This window comes from Elephas maximus, chromosome 17, assembly GCF_024166365.1.
Source record: "Elephas maximus indicus isolate mEleMax1 chromosome 17, mEleMax1 primary haplotype, whole genome shotgun sequence".
Classification (NCBI taxonomy): Eukaryota; Metazoa; Chordata; class Mammalia; order Proboscidea; family Elephantidae; genus Elephas; species Elephas maximus.
The window spans coordinates 74,471,477-74,493,785 of NC_064835.1; the positions used below are offsets into that span (position 1 = coordinate 74,471,477).

The 22,309-nt window shown below is 36.6% G+C and overlaps 1 protein-coding gene across 4 annotated transcripts in view; it reads left to right on the top strand.

Moving 5' to 3' along the window:
• TMCO3 (transmembrane and coiled-coil domains 3) overlaps window positions 1–22,309 on the top strand; it is a 73,014-nt gene that overhangs the window by 38,952 nt on the left and 11,753 nt on the right. For 2 of the 4 annotated variants that reach the window (XM_049856233.1, XM_049856235.1), the window contains exons 9-10: window positions 975–1,005; window positions 8,975–9,170. In XM_049856233.1, the coding sequence (XP_049712190.1) occupies window positions 975–1,005; window positions 8,975–9,170 (227 nt within the window). Of the gene's footprint in view, window positions 1–974; window positions 1,006–8,974; window positions 9,171–14,937; window positions 22,304–22,309 lie in introns of those variants that run through there. The other 2 variants (XM_049856236.1, XM_049856234.1) reach the window with 2 other exon arrangements.

Genomic DNA, 22,309 nt, shown 5'->3' on the forward strand with positions numbered 1-22,309 from the left:
AAATTTATGCAGAAGCTTATAAATTATGCTGAATATACAATATATTCCAAGAATACTAGCCAGAAAATAACATAGAATTGGAAAGTACAGATAGTTGTTATTGTGTTCTGTCAAGGCGATCCTGACTCATAGTGACCCTATATGATACAGTAGAACTGCCTTACAGGGTCTTCTAGGCTGTAATCTTTACAGGAGCAGATTGCCAGGTATTTTCTCCTGTGGAGCAGCTAGGAGGATTCAAACTGCCGACCTTTTGATTAGCAGCTGAGCGCTTAACCAAAAATACTAGAGAAGTATAGGGAACACTATAGAATTTAAAAGCAAATGCGTGTGGCATAGGACTATAAGCTTAAGTTGGTTTTAAACAAACATACTGTAACTTATGCATGTAAATATTGTACTTTAAATACCCCAGAAGTTACATTTATTACCGTGGTGATACCATTGATCAAAAATTACTAGACTTTTTGAAATTTCTTTTGGAGCTGGTTTGAAACCCCAAGATCTGTCTTATTTACCTTATTTCTTTCCAATCTGTATGCTTTTATTTCTTTTTCTTGCCTTATTGCACTGGGTAGTATTTCTAGTACTCTCGAATACGATAGTGCTAGCAGATATCCTGTCCTTGTTCCTGATCTTAGGAGGAAGATGTTTAGTCTTTCACCAATTAAGTACCATATAACCTGTACTTTTTTTGTAGATATTCTTTATCAGATTGAGAAAGCTCCCTTCTATTCCTAGTTTGCTGAGGGTTTTTATCCTAAATGAATGTTAGTCTTCGTCACGTGCTTTTTCTGAACCATTTGATATGTTCATATGATTTTTCTTCTTTAGCCTGTTGATATAGTGGGTTACATTGATTGATTTTTGAAAGTTGAACCAGCCTTGCATACCTGCAATAAATTCTGCTTGGTCATGGTATTTGATTCTTTTTATACATTGCTAGGATTGATTTGCTAATTTTTTTTTTGAAGGTTTTTGCATCCGAGTTCATGAGAGATACTGGTATGTAGTTTTCTTTTTTTGTATTGTTTTTGCCTGGTTTTGGCATCAGTGTAATGAATATTGCAGTCATAAAATGAGTTGAGAAGTGTTCACTCCTGTTTTCTGGAAAACATTGTATAAGAATTGGCGTTAATTCTACAAATGTTTATTGTAATTCTTCAGTAAAACGTGGGACTGGAGATTTCTTTTGGGGGAGCTTTTTAATTACAAATTCAGTTTCTTTCATGGTTATAAGACTATTCATCCTGTCCATTTCAGTTGAATTTGGTAGTTTGTGGTTTTCAAGGAATTGGTCCGTTTTGTATAAGTTATCTCATTTACAAATGTAAAGTTGTTCATAATATTCCTTTACTGTCCTTTTGATGTCTGCAAGGACTATAGTGATAGCTCCTGTTTCGTTCCTAATGTGGCTAACTTGTGTCTTCTCTCTTTTTTCTTTGTCAGTCTTGCTATGTGCTTGTTCATTTTATTAATCTTTTCAAAGAACCAGTTCTTTTTTGAAGTCTAATTATGATGTATCTTGGCAAGATTTCTTTGAGTTTATCCTATTAGGAGTTCACTCAGTTTCTTAAATCTAAAGTTTTTAGTCATTACTTCCTTGAATACTTTTTCAGTCCCTCTCTCTCCCTTTCTTCTGGGACTCCAGTGATAACAAATTTTTGCTCTTTTGTTTTTCTTCTATAGGTCTTTGAGACGACTGTTCGTCTTCTTTTTTCCAGTCTCTTTTCTCTCTGTTGTTCACATTAGATAAATGCTATTGATATATATCCCCAAGTTTAATAATTCTATTCTCTCTCATCTCCACTTTACTATTTTGCCCACCCACAAGATTTTTATTTTGGTTATTGTATTTTTCAGTTGTGTAATTCCCATTTGGTTCTTTTATTATAGCTTCAATTTCTTTGCTGAGGTTTTCTATTTTTTCATCTGCTTCAAGAGCATTTGTAATTGCTTGCTGAAGCATTTTTATAATGATTGTTTGAAAATACTTGACAGGTTAATTCCAACATGTGATTTATCTTGATGTTGGAGTCTATTGAGTTTCTTTTCTCATTCAAGTTGTGATTTTTCTGGTTCTTGGTGTGATGAGTGATTTTCTACTGTATCCTGGACAATCCCCCTGTCGAGGCAGAATGTGTAGTTGGTAGGTCTTTATGTTCAGCTTCCTGCTGGACCCCACAGACACCATCCTGTTCAGGGTGGTGCACTGACAAATACTGCATCATTGCAAACTGGTGGCTGTAAGTTTAGTATAGTGTTTACCTTTTGCCCAGCCCTATATTAGGTTTCAAAAATCCTAAAATGATTAAGATCTATTCTCTGCTTTCAAATAGCTCACAGTATAATAGGGAAGGTTGTTGTTATTGATCAAGTCACTTTTGACTCATGGTGACCAAATGTGACAAAGTAGATCTCTGTGATTTGGTTTTCTCATCTGTAAAATGGGAAATAATGTGGAAACAGTGCCTGCTTAGTGGATTGCTATAGAATCAGTTCTTATTCCTTTTGGCTACAAATTTTGGATATACACGAGTGAACAAAAATTTGGACAGCAAAAGGATGGTTTGTAACTTTAACTGAAAATCATTTGAGTTATATTTTAAGAAGTCTTAGTTTTATCACTGTACAATAAATTATTACTTAGCAAAGGTCAGAGTTTCTTTATTAAACAAGAATACATAGAGCCTTAGTTAAAGTTCGCAGGATACTTATAAAACAAATATTTTATACCTTTCTTTTCAGTTATAGATACATAAAAATATTGCTATATGACATTTACTCAGTCAGAAAACTTTTTAAGGTTTTTTTTTTTTTTTTTCATTTTTGGAGTTAAAAAAATTTAATCCAATGTAAGTATGGATCCTATTAAAATTGTTCCAATTCAGGCATGAAACTTCATGTTTACGAAGAGTTTTAACAGTGTGGAAAAATGCTCTATATTGTAATGTTAAGCTTTTAAAATCAAAATTATATACAACACTCCTCAAATATTAAACTTAGAGTTACCATAATAGGACTTAGCAATTCCACTCCTAAGTATATACCAAAAAAAATTAAAACATGTCTACACAAAAACTTGTACATGAATGTTCATAGCAGCATTAGTCATGATAACTAAAAAAAATGGAAGCAACTCAAATGTCCATTAGTTAATGAATGGAGGAATAAAATGTGGTGTGTCCATGCAATAGAATATTATTCAGCCATCAAAAGGAATGCAGTACTAACATGTTACAACATGAGTGACCTTGAAAATACTATGCTAAATGAAAAACCTATCCCATTGCCGCCGAGTCAGTTCTGACTCACAGCAACCCTATAGGACAGAGTAGAACTGCCCAATAGGGCATGTATTATATGATTATATATATATGAAATGTCCAAAACAGGCAATTCTGTAGAGACAAAAAGTAGATTAGAGGTTGTCTAGTTCTGGGGAGGTTGAGGGGAAATGGGAAATGACAGCTAATGGTACACGGTTTCTTTTTTTGAAGTGATGAAAATGTTCTAAAATTGATTGTGATAATGGTTGCACAACTGTGAATATACTACAAACCATTGAATTGTACACTTTAAGTGGGTAAATTGTATGGTAAGTGAATTATATCTCTATAAAGCTGTTAAAAATTATATACAATTTTATTTCAACATATAAAGACATTGAATGAGCTATACAAATAGAAACTAGTAATATATATATTTTATATATATATATTAGTAGAGCAGTAGATTTGTGTTAATTTTTTATCTACTGTATATATTTCTCTGTAATTTAAGGAAACCTTTTTCTAATTTTGATAACCAAGGACATTTTATAGTTAAAAAAAGGACTAATTCAGTTGTAATGTTAATATAAACTTTGCCTTTTTATTGAACTTCATGCAGAATTAATCTTGATTTTTCCTAAAGGAAAGATGTAACAGTTTCCCCAAAATATGCTACAAAAACACAACACAGAAAGCTATGATAAATAAAATTATTAAAATATAAAGTGATTTGAATTATTAGAATCAAAATCATGTAAAACCATGAAAGTTCTAGAAGATAGTATGAGATGAATTTATTTATCTTATTTATGACGGGAAGACCTTTCTGCTTCAAGTAGGATACAAAATCTAGGGTCCATAAAGGAAAAGAAAAGTGATAAATTTCACTATATTAATATTAAAAACTTTTAATGTTTAAATAGATACATACACATGCATATATGCAAACATGCACATACATACACACATATGCACACATACATATTTGGTAAGCCAAGGACAAACTGAAAAAGAAAACATACATATGTTGAAGACAGAGGGGTAAGTTTCTTGTTCTATAAATGATTAATAAGAAATAATATATAAATTAATAAACATATGAGTAACTCAGCTTACAAAATGGATAAGAGTTACAAGCAATTAACACAGAAATGAATAAAATGAATGCTAACCTTCACACATAAAGAAAGGCAATTGGTACTTTTTACTTGTCAGTTTGTAAACATTTAAAAGTTGGATGATACTCAGTTTGGGACATGGGCCCTCTTGTGGGTTGTGATTGGGAGTAGAAATTGGATCAACCTTCCCGGTAGCCAGTTTGGCAATATGTGTCACAATGTAGAAAGTGCTTATCCTTTCCCAAGCAACACAACTGAATATGCTTTCAAAAACTTGTCGTCACTTCAGCGGAGAAGGAACCTACAACAACCCAAGTGTCTATCAGTAGAGACCTGGCTAAGTAAATTACATACATCCATATGATAGAATACTATTCCGCTATTAAAACATGAGGCATGTGCTAAGGAAAGGAAATTGTCCCAAATAAGTGGAAAAATAAAGGTGCAAAGTAGTATACACCTTGTGATCTCATTGTGTAAATTAAGAATAAAATTCATGTGGACATACAAATGAAATTTAGCTAGTGGGAATCATAAACTATTAACAGTGATTATCTTTAAAAGAGATTGGAGTAGTCTGAGACTTTAACCTTTCATTTTGTACCTTTCCGAACCGTTTGAATATTTTAATCTCACTGCACTATATTTAGTAGATTCTTTGTATATATGTATGTAAATCCAAACTAGAGATGGTAATTACAGAGCAGCTTGTATAATGATTATGAGCACAGATTCTGGAGCCAGGCTGCCTGAGTTTGTTCCCAGCTCTGCCACTTAGTATGTGATTTCTGCCTCTACTTTCTTACCTGTAAAATAGAGATAGTAATACTACTTATCTCATAGGGTTGCCATAAGGACTATTATGAAAAATGCAAATCTGAAATTGCTTGTAGATCTCTTTAAGTAAAACTGGACTGAAACTATTTTTATTAGGTGCTGTCAAGTTGGTTTCGACTCATAGGGACCCTATGGACCCAGAACAAAACACCATGTAGTCATGTGCCATCCTCTGTTGTTATGCTTGAGCCCATTGTTGCAGCACTGTGTCAATCCGTCCCCATAAGTATCTTCCTCTTTTTCACTGACTCTCTACTTTACCAAGCATGACGTCCTTCTCCAGGGACTGATCCCTCCTGACAACATGCCCAAGGTATGTGAGACAGTCTTGCCATCCTTGCTTCTAAGGAGCATTCTGGCTGTACTTCTTTCAAGACACATTTGTTCGTTCTTCTGGCAGTTCACGGTACATTCAGTATTCTTTGCCAACACCGTAATTCAAAAGCAGCAATTCTTCAGTCTTCTTTATTCATTGTCCAGCTTTCGCATGGCTATGAGACAATTGAAAACACCATGGCTTGGGTCAGGTGCACCTAAGTATTGAAAGTGACATGTTTGCTTTTTAACACTTATAAAGAGGTCTTTTAAAGCAGATTTGCTCAATGCAATGCGTCATTTGATTTCTTGATTGCTGCTTCTGTTAGCGTTGATTATGGATCCACATAAAATGAAATCCTTTACAATGTCAGTCTTTTCTCTGTTGATCATGATGTTGCTTATTGGTCCAGTTGTGAGGAGTTGTGTTTTCTTTATATTGAGGTGTAATCCATAATGAAGACCTAGTTTTTGATCTTCATCAATAAGTGCTTCAAGTCCTCTTCACTTCCAGCAAGCAAGGTTGTGTCATCTGCATATTGCAGATTATTAATGAATCTTCCTCCAGACCTGATGCCGTGTTCTTCGTATAGTCTAGATTCTCTGATTATTTGCTTAGCATACAGCTTGAATAAGTATGGTGAAAGGATACAACCCGGATGCATACCTCTCCTGATTTTAAACCGCACAGGATCCCCTTGTTCTTTTTGAACGACTGCCTCTTGGTCTGTGTACAGGTCCTGCAGAGTACAGTTAAAGTGTTCTGGAATTCCCATTCTTTGCAATGTTATCTGTGTTTTGTTATGATCCACACAGTCAAATGTCTGTGCATAGTCAATAAAACACTTGTAAACATCTTTCTGGTATTCTCAGATTTTAGTCAGGACCCATCTGACATCAGCAATGATATACCTAGTTCCATGTCCTCTTCTGAAACCAGCATAAATTTCTGGCAGTTCCCAGTCCATGTACTGCTGCAACCACTTTTGAATGATCTTTAGCAAAATTTTCATTGTTTGTGATATTAATGATATTGTTTGATAATTTCCACATTCTGTTGGGTCACCTTTCTTTGGAAGGGGCACAAATATGGATCTCAGTCGATTGGCCAGGTAGCTGTCTTCTAAACTTCTTGGCATAGACGAGTGAGCACTTCCAGAGCTGCAGCCATTTGTTGAAACATCTCAGTTGGTATTCCAATCCATATTACTGGAGGCTTGTTTTTCACCAGTGCCTTCAGTGCGGTTTGGATTTCTTTATTCAGTACCATCGGTTCTTGATCACATGCTATCCCTGAAATGGTTGGATGTCAATCAGTTCTGTTTGGTACAGTGACTGTGTATTCCTTTCATCTTCTTTTGATGTTGCCTATGTCAGTTCCCTAGAATCCTTCAGTATTGCAGTTCGAGGCTCGAATTTTCTCTTCAGTTCTTTCAGCTTGAGAAATGCCGAGCATGTTCTTCCCAGACTGAAACTAGAACACCTGTAATGTGCCATGCACCATTCTAGATACTTAGGATACAAAGGTGCCCTGGTGGTGCAGTGGTTAAGAGTTTGACTGCTAACTGAAAGATCAGCAATTTGAATCCACCAGTCATCCTTGAAAACCCTATGGGGCAGTTCTACTGTGTCCTATAGGGTTGCTATGAGTCAGACTCAACTCCATGGCAACCAGTTTGGTTTTGGCTTTAGGATACAAAAGTCAACTAGATAGAGAATGCTCTCATGAAGTTGTCATTCTATGTGGGAAAGATAATAAATAAATGATAAATTAATAGTAACCAAGGAAGAATATCTATCATAGATAAGTGTGTGACGAGTAGCATGATGAATTCGTGAATAAAGGGTTACTACCTCAGATTTGCAAAGGCATCTAAGAAGTTGGTATTTAGTCTAAAATCTGAAGAACACAGATTAGCCAGTCATGTGAGGGAAGCCTAGAGGAGCATTCCAACGGAGGGAACCTGGTGTACACGCCCTACAGCTAGAGGGAACTTGCCCTGTTGAAGCAAAAAAAAAAAAAAAAAAAAGGCAGTGGGGATAGTTGGGTGAAATGAAATGTTTAAGGTAGGGAAAGAAGTTTGAGTTTCATTTAAATGTCATAGGAAGCATTTGAACATCTAATTGATGTTCTTAACCTGTTGTTTGGCCTCTTTTGGAAAGTGGATTGTAGTGGGACAAGAGTGGATAAGATCACTTAGGATGTTATTGGAGTGGTGTAGGAGAACAATGATGGTAGCTTACTAGACACAAGGTGATAGTGATGGACACAAGGGCCAAATTCAGGCTAAGTTTTGGTGATAGAGGGCTTGTTGATCTATTGGATGTGTAGAGCAAGGGAAAGAGAACAATCAAGTGTGGCTTGGCTTGAAAGATTAGTTCAATGATCCTTTACTGGGTTGTGGAAAACTGGTCATGAATATTAGGTTAACTAACCTATTTTATTCTATACCAATGAACAAATTTCTGTTCTTGCCAGTGCTTCAGATCCTTATTTCTCATACTGGCTTACCTTCTTAATGAAAAGTTGTAGAGTCTTTCAAAATGACCAAAGGATTTTTTCCTAGCATTTCCTTACCAGTTATTGGCTTATTCATCCCACTTTTCTTTGCTTCAAGCCCAGCTCTGCTGATTCCCCTAAGTAATCATGTGGCAACTTGAGATTTGTGTTTCCAGCACTGCTATTTTAAGCCTGACTGCAGTGATAAACACTTTCTTAGTAATCAGATATATATTCTTCCATTGATAAGGAGAACTTTTTAAACCAGAATTTTGGACTGAATGTTTTTCTAAATATGGTAGAAAGCTGTGCTTAAAACACATTATTGTTGTAAATGCTACAAAATCATGCCTTTACATATATATATATATAAGAATATATTCCAAGATCTGAATAGAATACATGTATTTTTAAAAGCTTAGTAAAGAATCATTTTTTTCTGTGACTAAATAGTAGATGTGATATTCAGAATTCTGGCTTGTGATAAGGAAATGTTTCGCTGAATGTTGCTGGAGTTCTTTAGTTATGCTTCCAGTGGTGAAGCTCTGCAGTCTAATATTACAGAGTGACTATTGCCTTACAAAGAACATCAAATGGAGGTTAATTCCTGATGGCGAATTTTATTATCAATCACTGATTATGATATAAAAGCTGTCAGTCAAGAGTCTTTACATCCTATAAAATGTATTTATTCCAAAGTATTGATTGCAAAATAATTCAATTTCCATATTTGATTCAGATAACTCAATTTTTGAGATTAATATGATTCCTAGGCTTTATTTTAGCTTTTGGAAATAAAAATATGTGCTATTTGGGTAATTTTGTTTGTAATATTTTAAAGAAAAAAGAAGAGTCAAAGATCATTTTACTGGATTTTAGAGAATAGTGTTTTGAAGGCGAAGTAACATGTCTTTTTTTTTTTTCTTTCCTAGCATTTTCATGGAAATACTGCGAATACTGGTTTTGATTGGTCAGATTCTCTTTTCGCTAGCAGCTGTTTTTCTTTTATGTCTTGTTATAAAGACTTATCTCATAGGACCATATTATCGAAAGCTACATATGGAAAGCAAAGGGAACAAAGAAATCCTAATTTTAGGAATATCTGCTTTCATCTTTATAATGTTAACGGTAATTCTCAAAATATCTATATGTGTTATTTATGTAATCCATCTTATAGTGTGTTTCATTGAGGGCTATGCGCAATGCTTTATCTTTTAATACTGGTTAAAATATTTTAACATTTATTAGTATTATTTATTTTATACACAGTTTATTGTGCTGCCCATCAATATATAATACAATGAACTAAACCTGTTAAACTGTTTTAACTCATACTCTTAGCACTTTGCCAAAATTCTATTTGGGAGTAATCTCAAGCTGCCACATTACTTAGAGGGCTTAAGTAAACAAATCTACTTGTGGAAAGGTAAAAGCCACAGAAAAACCAATTGCTAATCATTCTACTCTGTTTGAAACTTTCAAATAGCTTTGCACCTAAAATAGAAGATTAACATTTGAGAAACAAATTCTGGTTAGGTTTGATGAGGACAGGTTGGTCAACAGGGTAATTTTTATTGCTATAATGTAAAAAGTTTAAGAATATGTTATTTTGGAAAGCAGATTCTCTTTATTTAAAGGACAGGTTTTTCATGGCAGAAGGGGGAAAATACTCTTTGACTAATATAGTCTAAGTATGAACAATTTCCCTAATTAAAATATCTTAAATTATTGATAATGATAATGCAACAGCACTCATGATTTCATAAAATTGAAATGATTTTATGCTAAAAAGTAGCATTAGCTGTCACCATATTGCTTTCCTAAACATTTTTATTTCTGAATATTCCTTGATTTTATTAACTCAAAAATGATGAATTTTTAAAAAGTTGAATCTATCTGCAAGTAAATTAATACACTTTTGCTTCCAGGAAGATAGATTTTTTCTTCCAGTATATCTACTAACTACAACTAAAACCCCCTAAAAGTCCTAGAAATTATACATAAAACAAATATATGAAAACTCTGCATGGTGAAGAAAAGAAAGCAGACTGGCTAAGGAACTCAGGGCCTGAGGAATGACACAGATGAGTTCTCCTGAGTTTTCTTTTTTGCCTCATGCATCACAAATATGGAGCTGAAGAAGCCAACAACCCAGAAACACCAACATGTGCAGAGAAAAAATCCCCAACAAAACCCTACTCACTCTGGCCAAAGAACCAGGAAGGGAAAACCTGGAAAGAAAATACTTTCAGACAGTAATCACTCTACTCCAGCCAAAAACCACTGAGAAAATGGTGGCCCCATCTATACTAGCAAAGGTCAAGCGGAAAGCCTAGACTTCCATCCTTACCAGGCTGTGCTACTCACCCCAGCACCCCTGCCAGAGTGGTGTCAGAGAAGGCCAAATAGGGAGCCAGGACTTTTAACCTTGCTACTAGTCAGTAAGGACCTCTCCCTCCCGCCCTCATCATGCCCCAATCTAACCACACGGAGAGTCACACAAGCATCCTTCTCGAGCGTCAACAGGGGACAAATAAGGAACCTGGACTTTATATCCACATGACAGTAGCAAAGGGATGTTCCACCTTTCCCTGCCAGAGCAGTATTAGGGAAAGCCAGCTTAAACAAAAAGTTTAAATAAGATCTAGAGTCTCATAACAGAATACAAAAATATTCAGGTGTCAATCAAAAATTTCTCATCATAGCAAGAACCAGTAAGATCTCAATTTGAACGAGAAAAAAGTCAAGCAACAAATGCAAACGCCAAGATGACACATATATTAGAATTATCTGACAAGGATTTTGAAACAGCCATCATAAAAGTGATCCTAGGAGGATAAAGGAAGGTGGAGCCAAGATGGCAGAATATACAGACGCTTCTGGCGAGCCGTTTTTACAGCAAAGACCCGAAAAAACAAGTGAAATGAGTCTGTTTATGACAAACTAGGAGCCCTGAGCATCAAAGGAAAGCTTAGAAAACAAACAGAGGGGCAGGGGGAGGAAGAGATGGTTTAGAAGCGGAGAGGAGTTACCAGACTTGGATCGTGGGGAGCCCTTGGGCACCATTCCCGGAGTGGTGGCGGTGGGCTACTATCATTCGGCCGCAGTTTCCTCAGGGAGAAGCAGCCAGCCACACAGCCTACTCACATCTCTGGAACCGGAGAAGAACGGCGTTCTAGGCAAAAGCTAAGTACTTGCGTATGTTTTACCACCACCCCTCTGCCCCCAAGCCAGCTTCAGCGGCTGAATTCTCTGGGCCTGAGATAGGCACTGTTGAGTGCCTAGAGCCATCCTCCCGGCCTTGGAGAAGGAAAAAATTTGCATTTGGGGGAAAAGATAATTTGCCAACTCCACTAACCAGGGGAGCTCAGGACAGAAGTGGCTCTTGTCCAGGCATAAACGATCCATGGACTTTGAGCACCCTTCCCCTCTGCATGGACCTGTGTGGGCCTATTTCAGGAGAGCAGACCCTTGTTGGCAGACTCCAACTGTTTCAGCTGTGCAGTGGAGAGGTGGTTGTTTGACGTTTGACACTGCTTTGCCTATTAAACAGGGTCCTCACCTACCTACATCAGGAGCCTGAGGACTGGTAGTCCACTCAGGTCACCCAGCCACCCGTGACAGGGGTCCAAGGATAACTGGTAGCTCCTGGTCCTTACAACAAAAAACACTGGGTGCCCATGGTCCATCTGCAGAACCCATCTACCTGCACACTCTAGGGAACAGGGACGCACTTTCCTCAGAGACACTTGGGGGTCGGTTCTCAACCCCCTGCCTTGTTCACAGCGTGACCCCCTGCTGCAACCAGATACCGGTACCTACACCAATCATCCCTGCCCCTTTAAGACTGTAGGACAGAGCCTGTACCACATACTTGATAATCAGCTACCTGGACACCTGAGCTGAATTCATACAAGAAAAGTGAATGGACTCCTGGACTGATATACCTGATAACAGCTCTAGCCAGCTGGGAACAGGATGTCAGAGCTCCAAAGGTGAAAATAATCAAGCTGGCTCACTCAAGCAACCCATTTGGGCATATCAAAACAAAACAAAGCAAGAAGCTACAACACAGTAAGCAAACATAAACTAATATGATAACTTATAGATGGCTTGGAGACAACAGTCAATATCAAGTCACATAAAGAAATAGACTGTGATCACCTCAACAAGCTCTCAAAACAAAGAATCCAGGGATCTTCTAGATGAAAGTGCCTTCCTGGAATTACCAGAGGCAGAATACAAAAGTTTAATATACAGAACCCTTCAAGACATCAGGAAGGAAATGAGGCAATATGCAAAACAAGCCAAGGAACACACAGATAAAGCAATTGAAGAAATTAGAAAGCTTATTCAGGAACATAATGAAAAATTTAATAAGCTGGAAAAATCCCATAGACAGACAGCAGTCAGAAACTCAGAAGATTAACAATAAAATTACAGAAGTAGACAACTCAATAGAAAGTCAAAGGAGCAGAATTGAGCAAGTAGAAGCCAGAATTTCTAAACTTGAAGATAAATCACTTGGCACTAATATATTTGAAGAAAAATCAGATAAAAGAATTTTTAAAAATGAAGAAACCTTAAGAATCATGTGGGACTCTATCAAGAGAAATAATGTATGAGGGATTGGAGTACCAGAAAAGGGAGGGATAACAGAAAATACAGAGAGAATTGTTGAAGATTTGTTGGCAGAAAACTTCCCTGATATTGTAAAAGATGAGAAGATATCTATCCAAGATGCTCATCGAACTCCACGTAAGGTAGATGTTAAAAGAAAGTCACCAAGACTTGCCAAAAACAAAGATAAAGAGGGAGTTTTAAGAGCAGCTAGGGATAAATGAAAAGTCACCTACAAAGGAGAGCCAATAAGAATAAGCTTGGACTACTCAGCAGAAACCATGCAGGCAAGAAGGCAATGGGAGAACTTATTTAAAAAATTGAAGGAAAAAATTGCCAGCCAAGAATAGTATATCCAGCAAAACTGTCTCTTAAATGTGAAGGTGAAATTAGGACATTTCTAGATAAACAGAAGTTTAGGGAATTCATAAAAACCAAATCAAAACTATAAGAAATACTAAAGGGAGTTCTTTGGTTAGAAAATCAATAATATCAAGTATCAACCCAAGACTAGAACACTGGGCAGAGCAATCAGAAGTCAACCCAGACAGGGAATCAAAAAAACACAACAAGATTTAAAAAAAAAAAAAAAAAAAGCTCAAAACAGGGTAACAGTGATATTGTTATATAAAAGAAGACAACATTAAAACAGTAAAGAGAGACTAAGAAATGTAATCATACACCTTCCATATGGAAACGAAGATACAGCGATACAAAGAAATAAAAGTTAGGTTTAAATTTAGGAAAATAGGGGTAAATAATAAGGTAACCACAAAGGAGACAAACTATCCTACTTATCAAAATAAAATACAAGAAAAGTGATCCTAGGAGCAATTATTAAATCACTTGACACAAATGAAAAAATAGAAAGTCTCAATAAAGAAGTAGAAAATCTTGTTCACAAGAACCAGTTGTTAAATTTTCAGAAAAATTGCAAACTCATTATTAAACCACTGGTAGCTTGAAATCAGGTATAGGGGAAATATTTACACCAGGGAAATCAGCAAATGATATAAATCTGGACTTTGTTTTTCTTACCCCCAAGAGTCAGTTTATAGCACATCATATGACCCAGCCATTTCACTCTTAGGAATTTACCCAAAAGAAAGAAAAGCATCTGTTCACACAGAGCCATACACACAAATGTTCATCGTAGCTTTTTGGTAATAGCCCAAAGCTATAAACAATCCAGATGTCCATCCATGGGTTAATAGATAAACAGATTTTGATACATACATATACTCCACTATAAACAGGAACAAAGCAGTGATACACACTGCAACTGGGTAAATCTCAAAGGAATTATGCTGAGCGTAAGAAGTCAAGCATAAAACGGTATATACTGTACAATTCCTTTTATAGAAAATTCTAGATAAGGCAAACCAATCTATAGTGACAAAGAGCAGATAGATCAGTGTTTGCCTAGCAACAGGAGTAGTAAGGAACATAAGGATACTCTGGCAGGAGATGAATGTGTCCATTGTCTTGATTGTGGTGATGGCTTCATAGATGGGTGTATTTGTCAAAACTCATCAGATTGTACACTTTAAATATGCACAGTTTATTGTACACCAATTATACCTTATTAAAGCTGTAGAAAGGAGCCCTGGTCATGCAACAGTTAAGCATTTGGCTGCTAGTCCAAAAGGTTGGTGGTTTGAACCCACCCAGTGCCTACAGTGGAGAAAGACCTAGCAATTTCCTGTAAAAATTAAAGCCTACAGAACCCTGTGGAGCAGTTCTAGTCTGTCACACGGGGTCGCTAGGAGTAAAAATCGACTCAGTGGCACCTAGCAACAATAACAGTAAAAAAAAAAAAAAAGTAAGTATTTGTTGTATTAAGAAAAAAGAAAAGATGAGGTATGACATTGGGAGGGGATGAGAGGGGGGAAACAAATTTGGTTTTTGTTTCATTTATTTTTATGTTGCAAGAGAGTGAAGTACAGTGGTTAAAACCTTGGGCTCAAGAGCCTGAGGTCAGCCAGAGGGGGAGGGGGAAAAATAGAAAATCTTTGCAAATAAATAGAAGATATAAAGAAGGACCAAATGAAAACTTCAGAACTGGAAAAATAGAGTAACAACAACAAAAAAAAAAACCCTCAGTGGATGTATTCAATAGCAGAATGGAGGGGATGAAGGAAAGAATTGGTGAATTGGAAGATAGAACAATAGAAATTGCCCAATCTGAACAACAGAGAAAATAGGGGAAAAAAAGTTGACATAGCCTCAGGGACCTATGGGACTATAACAAAAGATCTAACATTCTTGTCTTGAGAGTCCTGGAAACAGAGCAGACAATGGGACTAAAAAAGTGCTCACAGAAATGATGGCTGAAAACTTCCTAAAATTGGCAAGAGATGTATACCTACAGATTCAAGAAGCTGAGTGAACATCAAACAGGATAAAACCAGAAATGTTCATACCAAGTTACATCATAATTAAATGTCTAGAAACTAAAGACAAAAAAAAATTCAAAATTGTGTTTAAAAAAAAAAAAAAAGACACCTTCCTAAGGGGAAAAGCAATTTTAAATACAGCAGATTTATCATCAAAAATAATGGATGCCAGAAAGGAGGGGTAGAATATTTTTTAAGTGCTGAAAGAAAAGAACTGTCAATCCAGAATTCTGCACCCAACAAACATACACTTAACGATTAAATGAGAAGTTAAGACTTTCTCAGATGAAGGCAAACTAAGAGAATTTGTAACCAGCAGACCCACTATAAAAGAATAGCTGCTAGAAGTGTTCTGAACAGAACAAAAGCAATAAAAGAAAGAACTTTGGAATATCAAGATGGAAGAAGGAACATGGTAAACAATAATATGAATAAATATATTAAGCTTTCTTCTCTTCTGGAGTTTTCTAAATTATGTTTGAGAGTCGAAGCAAGAAATTATACCACTGCCTGATGTGATTCTAAAATTATGTAAAGGAAATATTTAAGACATTATATCATAAACCAAGGAGTATAAAGGGACATAAAGGAAGATAAGATTTTTGTACTTCACTTGAACTGCTAACATGGTGATACCAGCAGGCTACTCTAAGTTACGTGTATTTAATATAGTACCTAGAGCAACTGATAAAGCTATACAACAAAGTAAACACTGTAGATAAATCAAAATGGAATTCTGAAAGTTGTACAAGTAACCCATAGGAAAAAGAAAACAAATAAAAAATGGAACAAAAAATATCAAACTTAAGCCCTAACATGTCAATAATTACATTAAATGTAAATGGTCCAAGTACACCCATTAAAAGATAGAAATTGGCAGATTGGATTTAAAAACGTAATCCATAGTGTGATGGATACACAACATTGTGAAAGTAATGTCACTGAATTGTACACCTAAAAATGGTTAAAATGGCAAATTTTTATGTTATGTATATTTTACCATGATAAAAAACACACACACACATACACACACACACACACAAAAAAAAAAACACAAAGAATTAATAAAATAGACTGCACCATCCTCAGGATTGTTAGATGTTTGAGACCATTGCTGCGGCTGTTGTGTTGATCCATCTTATTGAGGGTTTCCCTCATTTTCACTGACCCACTACTTTTCCCAACATGATGTTCTTTTTTAGGAACAATACCATATACCAAAAACCAAACTCATTGCTGTCGAGTCAGTTCCAACTCATAGCAACCCGATAGGAAAGAGTAGAACTGCCCCATACAGTTTCCAGGGAGTACCTGGTGGATTCGAACTGCCAGCCTTTTGGTTAGCAGCCTTAGCTATTAACCACTATGCCACCAGGGTTTCCACAATACCATATACAATTACTTAAAAAACAAAATGAAACTAAAAAACTTAGATCTAAATTTTATGCAACTTGCACAGAACTTGTATGCTGAAAACTACAGTGCTGAGGAAAGAAATCAAAGAAGACGTAAATATATGAAAAGACATAACACATTTATGGATTCAAAGACTCAAAATAGTAAAGATGTCAATACTATAATCATGACTGTGGTATTTTTGGAGAAATAGATACATAGATCAATGGAACAAGAACCAAGAAATAGACTTACCTGGATAAATATGCCCAAATAATTTTTTACAAAGGTGCAAAAACAATTCAGTGGAGGAAGACTAGCCTTTTCAACAAATGGTACCAAAGCAATTGGGCATCCATAGATTTAACAACAACAAAAAAGGAACCTGCATCTAATGCCTTACCATAAAAATTAATCTGGATCACAGACTAAAATGAAAAACCATAAAACTTTTAGAAAAAACTTAAGAGAAAATCTTTGGGATCAAGGGCTAAGTAAAGGGCTCTTAGACTTGGCACCAAAAGCACAATCCTAAAAAGAAAAACCGATACATTGAACTTCATCAAAACTAAAAACTTTTACTCTGTGAAAGCCCTTGTAAACAGGATGAAAAGAAAAGCTACAGAGTAGGAAAAATATTCGCAAACCACATATCCAACAAAGGACTGGTGGCAACACATAAAACACTCTTAAAGGTCAACAATAAAAAGCAAATAGTTTATTTAGAGTATGGACAAATGACACAAAGGAACATTTCACAGAAGAAGACATTCAGATGGTATGTAAGCACAGTGAAAAGATAATCGACATCATTAACCATTAGGTGGAAACTCTGGTAGCGTAGTGGTTAAGGGCTACGGCTGCTAACTAAAAGGTTGGCAGTTCAGATCCACCAGGCACTACTTGGAAAGTCTATGGAACAGTTCTACTCCGTCCTGTAGGGTCGCTATGAGTCGGAATTGACTCGATGGCAATGGGTTTGGTTTTTTTGTTAACCATTAAAGAAATGCACGTTAAAACCACAATGAACTTATCACTACATACCTATCAGAATGGCTAAAATAAAAAATAGTGAAAACTCCAAATGCTGACAAAGATGCAGAGAAACTGGATCACTCATACATTGCTGGTACAGTCATTCTGGTAACAGTTTGGCAGTTTCTTAAAAACAAAACATGCAGCTACCATACACACCAGTCATTGCACTCCTCAACATTTATCCCAGAGAAATGAAGGCTTATATTCAGACAAAAACCCTTACACAAATGTGTATAGCACCTTTATTCATATTGGTAACCCTGGTGGCATAGTGGTTAAGAGCTATGATTGCTAACCAAAACGTCGGCCGTTTGAATCCACTAGGCACTGCTTGGGAACTGTATGGGGCAGTTCTGTGCCCTGTAGGGTCGCTATGAGTTGGAATTGACTCAACGGCAACGAATTTTATTTATACTAGCCAAAAACAGCCCAGATACCCTTCAACAGGTGAATGGTTAAACAAACTGTGGTACATCTATATCATGGAATGTTGTCCTTGGTATTAGCTTCTGTTGAGTAGGCTCCTGACTTATGGTGACTCCATGTGTTGCAGAGCAGAACTGCTCCATAGGGTTTCCTTGTCTGTTACCTGTACAGAATGCTGAGCAAACAATCTGAAAAACTGGACTGTACAGAGAACGTGGCATCAAGATTGGAGGAAAACTCATTAACAACCTGTGATATGCAGCTGACTTAACCTTCCTTGCTGAAAGTGAAGGGGACTTGAAGCACTTACTGATGAAGATCAAAGATTACAGCCTTCAGTATGGATTGCCACTCAACATAAAACAAAAATCCTCATAACTGGACCACTAAGCAACATCATGATAAACAGAGAAAAGATTGAAGCTACCAAGGATTTCATCCTGCTTGCATCCACAATCAACACCTGTGGAAGCAGCAGTCAAGAAATCAAATGACATTGCATTGGGCATATCTGCAAAAGATCTCTTTAAAGTGTTAAAAAAAAAAAAAAGCAAAGATGTCACTTTGAGGAGTAAGGTGCACCTGACCCAAGCCATGGTATTTCATTCATTTTTTTCATATGCATGTGAAAAGTAGACAGTGAATAAGTAAGACTGAAGAATTGATGTCTTTGAATTATGGTGTTGGCAAAGAATATTGAATATACCACGGGCTGCCGGAAGAGCAAACAAACCTGTCTTGGAAGAAGTACAGCCAGAATGCTCCTTAGAAACAAGGATGGCAAGACTTCGTTTTACTTTGGACATGTTATCAGGAAGGACCAGTCCCTGGAGGATGACATGCTTGGTAAAGTAGAGGATCCACAAAAAAAAGGAAGATCTTTGTGGGGATGGACTGGCACAGTGGCGGCAACAGTGGGCTCAAGCATAATGATTGTGAGGATGGCACAGGACCAGGCAGTGTTTCATTCTGTTGTACATGGGGTTGCTATGAGTCAGAACCAGCTTAATGGCACCTAAGAAGAACAACAAAGGTTTGTACAGAAGCAGAATGCCAGGCCTTATCTTACACAGAGCCACTGGGTAGGTTCGAACCACCAATCTTTGAGTCAGCAGCCAATCGCAAACTACTTGCACCATCTAGGCTCCTTATACCATGGAAGTGTTGTTAGGTGCCATCGAGCCAGTTCCAACTCATAACAACCCTATGTACAACAGAACAAAACTCCGCCTGGTCTTGCACCATCCTCACAATTATTGCTATGTTTGAGCCCCTTGTTTTAGCCACCGTCAGTCCGTCTCCTTGAGGGTCTTCCTCTTTTTTGCTGACCCTCTGCTTTACCAAGCATGATGTCCTTCTCCAGGAACTGGTGCCTCCTGATAACATGTGAAAAGTACGTAAGATGAAATCATGCCATCCTCATTTCTTAGGAGCTGTACTTCTTCCAAGACAGTTTTGTTTGTTCTTCTGGTAGTCCATGGTATATTCAATATTCTTTGCCAACACCATGGAATACTACTCAGCAATTAAACTTTTGATACATCCAACCTGCATGAATCTTCAGAGAATTAGAGCCATAAAAGCCAGTCACAAAAGGTTACCGACTGTAGATTACATTTAGCTAATAGTCTTGAAATGACAAAATTATAAAAATGAAGAACAGATTAGTGGTTGCCAGGCCTTAAGGTGGGAGAGAAGAGAGGAGGGAAGTGGGGATGGGTAAAAAGAGCAACGTGAAGGATCCTTGTAGTAATGGAAATTACCTTAACTATCAATATTTTCGTAAGTGCACTATGCTAATTTTTTTACACAACATGTAAAAAAAAAATTGGCATAGTGGCACTTATGAAAATACCTCTCGGGGAGGATGCAATTGGCAAACACATGGAGAAGATACACATCATTTGCATAAAAATACAGTATCTGGTAGTGTAATTGCTATGTCATGAGAGTATACAGATATTTAGCTTTAGTAATTACTACTAGCTTTTCCACGGGGATTATCCTGTTTACACTCCCACCAATATTGTATATGAGAGTTCACTTTTTCCATACCCTCACCAACACTTGGTATGGTCAGTCTTTGGTGGTAGTGGTATCTTATTAGAGTTTAATTTTCATTTTCCTAATAACAAATGATGTTGAGTATCTTTTTCATGGTGCCATTTGGAGGTCCTTTTTGGGGATGTGCCTATTAAAGTCTTCAGATTATTTTTCTATTCAGTCGATTTTTTTTTCTTACCGGTATGTAGGAGTTCTGTATATATTCTGGTAAATTATTTGCTGGATAAATATTTTTTAATTGAAATAAAATTTATATAACAAAACATGCCATTTGAAAATGTATAATTCGAGTTCTTTAGCATACTCACAGTGCTGTGCTGCCATCAAAAAACCAAAAACCAAACCCGTTGCCATTGTGTCGATTCCTACTTGCAGTCACCACTGTCCAATTCCAGAACATTCCCATCAGCCCAAATGAAACTCTGTATCTTCCCGTTTCTCTTCCCTGCCTACCCACTGACAACTGCGAATCTACTTTCTGCCTCTCGGGATTTGCTTATTCTGGGTATTTCATATAAATGGAATCATACAACATGTGGTCTTTTTCTGTGCCTGGTTTCTTTCAGTTAGCATGTTTTCAAGGTTCATCCATGTTGTAGCATGTATCAGTAATTCACTCCTTATCATGGTTGATTAATATTCCATGTCAGATATATTTTTGCTAATATCTTCCAGTTTGCGATTTGCCTTTTTAGTCTCTCAATGGCATTTTAGATGAACAGAAGTTCTTAATTTTAGTGTAGTCCAATTATCAATTGTACTACACCAAGGAAACCCTGGTGGCATAGTGGTTAGGAGCTACAGCTGCTAACCAAAAGGTCGGCAGTTCAAATCCATCAGGCTCTCCCTGGCAACTCTATGGGGCAGTTCTGCCCTGTCCTGTAGGGTCATTATGAGACGGAATTGACTTGACAGCAGGGGGTTTGATTTTTGGTACTACACCGAAGCTTGACATCTCGTAGTGTAAGTGCCCGACTTGTTCTTCTCTGTCAGGATTGTCTTGGCCATTCATGGTCTTTACCATTTCCATATAAATTTTCAGGTTTAGTTTGTCAGTTTTCACACACAAAAAAAGCTTTTTATTGAAATTCCAAGGAAACAGTATATCTGTTGAAGGAGAATTGACACCTTGGTGATACTGAGCTTTCAAATCCATGAGTATGACATCATTCTGTTGTTTTAGGTCTTCTTTGTCTTAGCAATGTTTTATAGTATTTAGTGTAAAGATCGTATGCTTCTTTTGTTAGATTTATTCCCAGGTGTTTGATGTTTTTGATGCTATTGCAGATGGTGTCTTTTTAAAAGTTCACTTTGTGTATGTCTGTTGTTGCTATCTTCTATAGTTTTATTTTCTCAAAATAAAAAAACTGCCTCTTTCAAGTTGTTTTGCATCCGTAGTGTCTTATCAAGAAGTCTGTATTAAGCCTTGCATTTAACTATAGTTAAAACCCGGAGCCCTGGTGGCACAGTGGTAAGCGTTTGGCTGCTAACCAAAAAGGTCAGCAGTTCGAATCCACTAGCCAGTCCTTGGAAACCCTATGGGGCAGTTCTACCCTGTCCTATAGGATTGCTGTGAGTCGAGTCGTTAGTCATAGTTAAAACCCTAGTAAATTATAACTATTCATTCTGTCTAATCTAGTTCACATAGTTATTAAAATTAGTAATTTCTAGACTTATTGACACTTTTCTCTGGTTTCACATCATCTAAAACCCGTATCTACTTTCTTTAAGTGGTTTGAGGTTGGTGATGGGAATGGTTTCTCCTGCAGTACATTTTTTAAAGCCACAATCAGGCTGCTCATTGATTCAAGGGTAAAAAGTATATATTCCAGATACTTTTTAAAATTTTAGAAAATACTCTCTTTCCAAATCTCATAGTAATCCACATGAATGACTATTTCAAATATGTACAATTTTTTTTTCTTTCCTTTATGGTTACTTCAACTGATATTAGCTGCCACTTGTCATCTCTCAGATCATGCCAACAGAAGCCTCTATTAGAGACTTAATAGGTTATACATAACATTTTATCAGTGTTTTTTTTTTTTTTTTCCTGGATTTTTTCCATTGTTTTTATTGCGATGGTTTTGCCAGACCTAAAAGGATATCTCTGGATGTAAATCTTACTTAAAATTGAAGATGTTGATAAAAAAAAAAAAGATAGGCCTGGTGGCACAGTGGTATCCACCAGCCATTCCTTGGAAACCCTATGAGGCAGTTCTGCTGGGTCCTATAGGGTCTCTATAAGTCGGAATCAACTAGACAGCAATGGGTTTTTTGGTTTTATGTGTTTACAGTATAAAGTATAATCCTTCCGCTCTTTCTCAG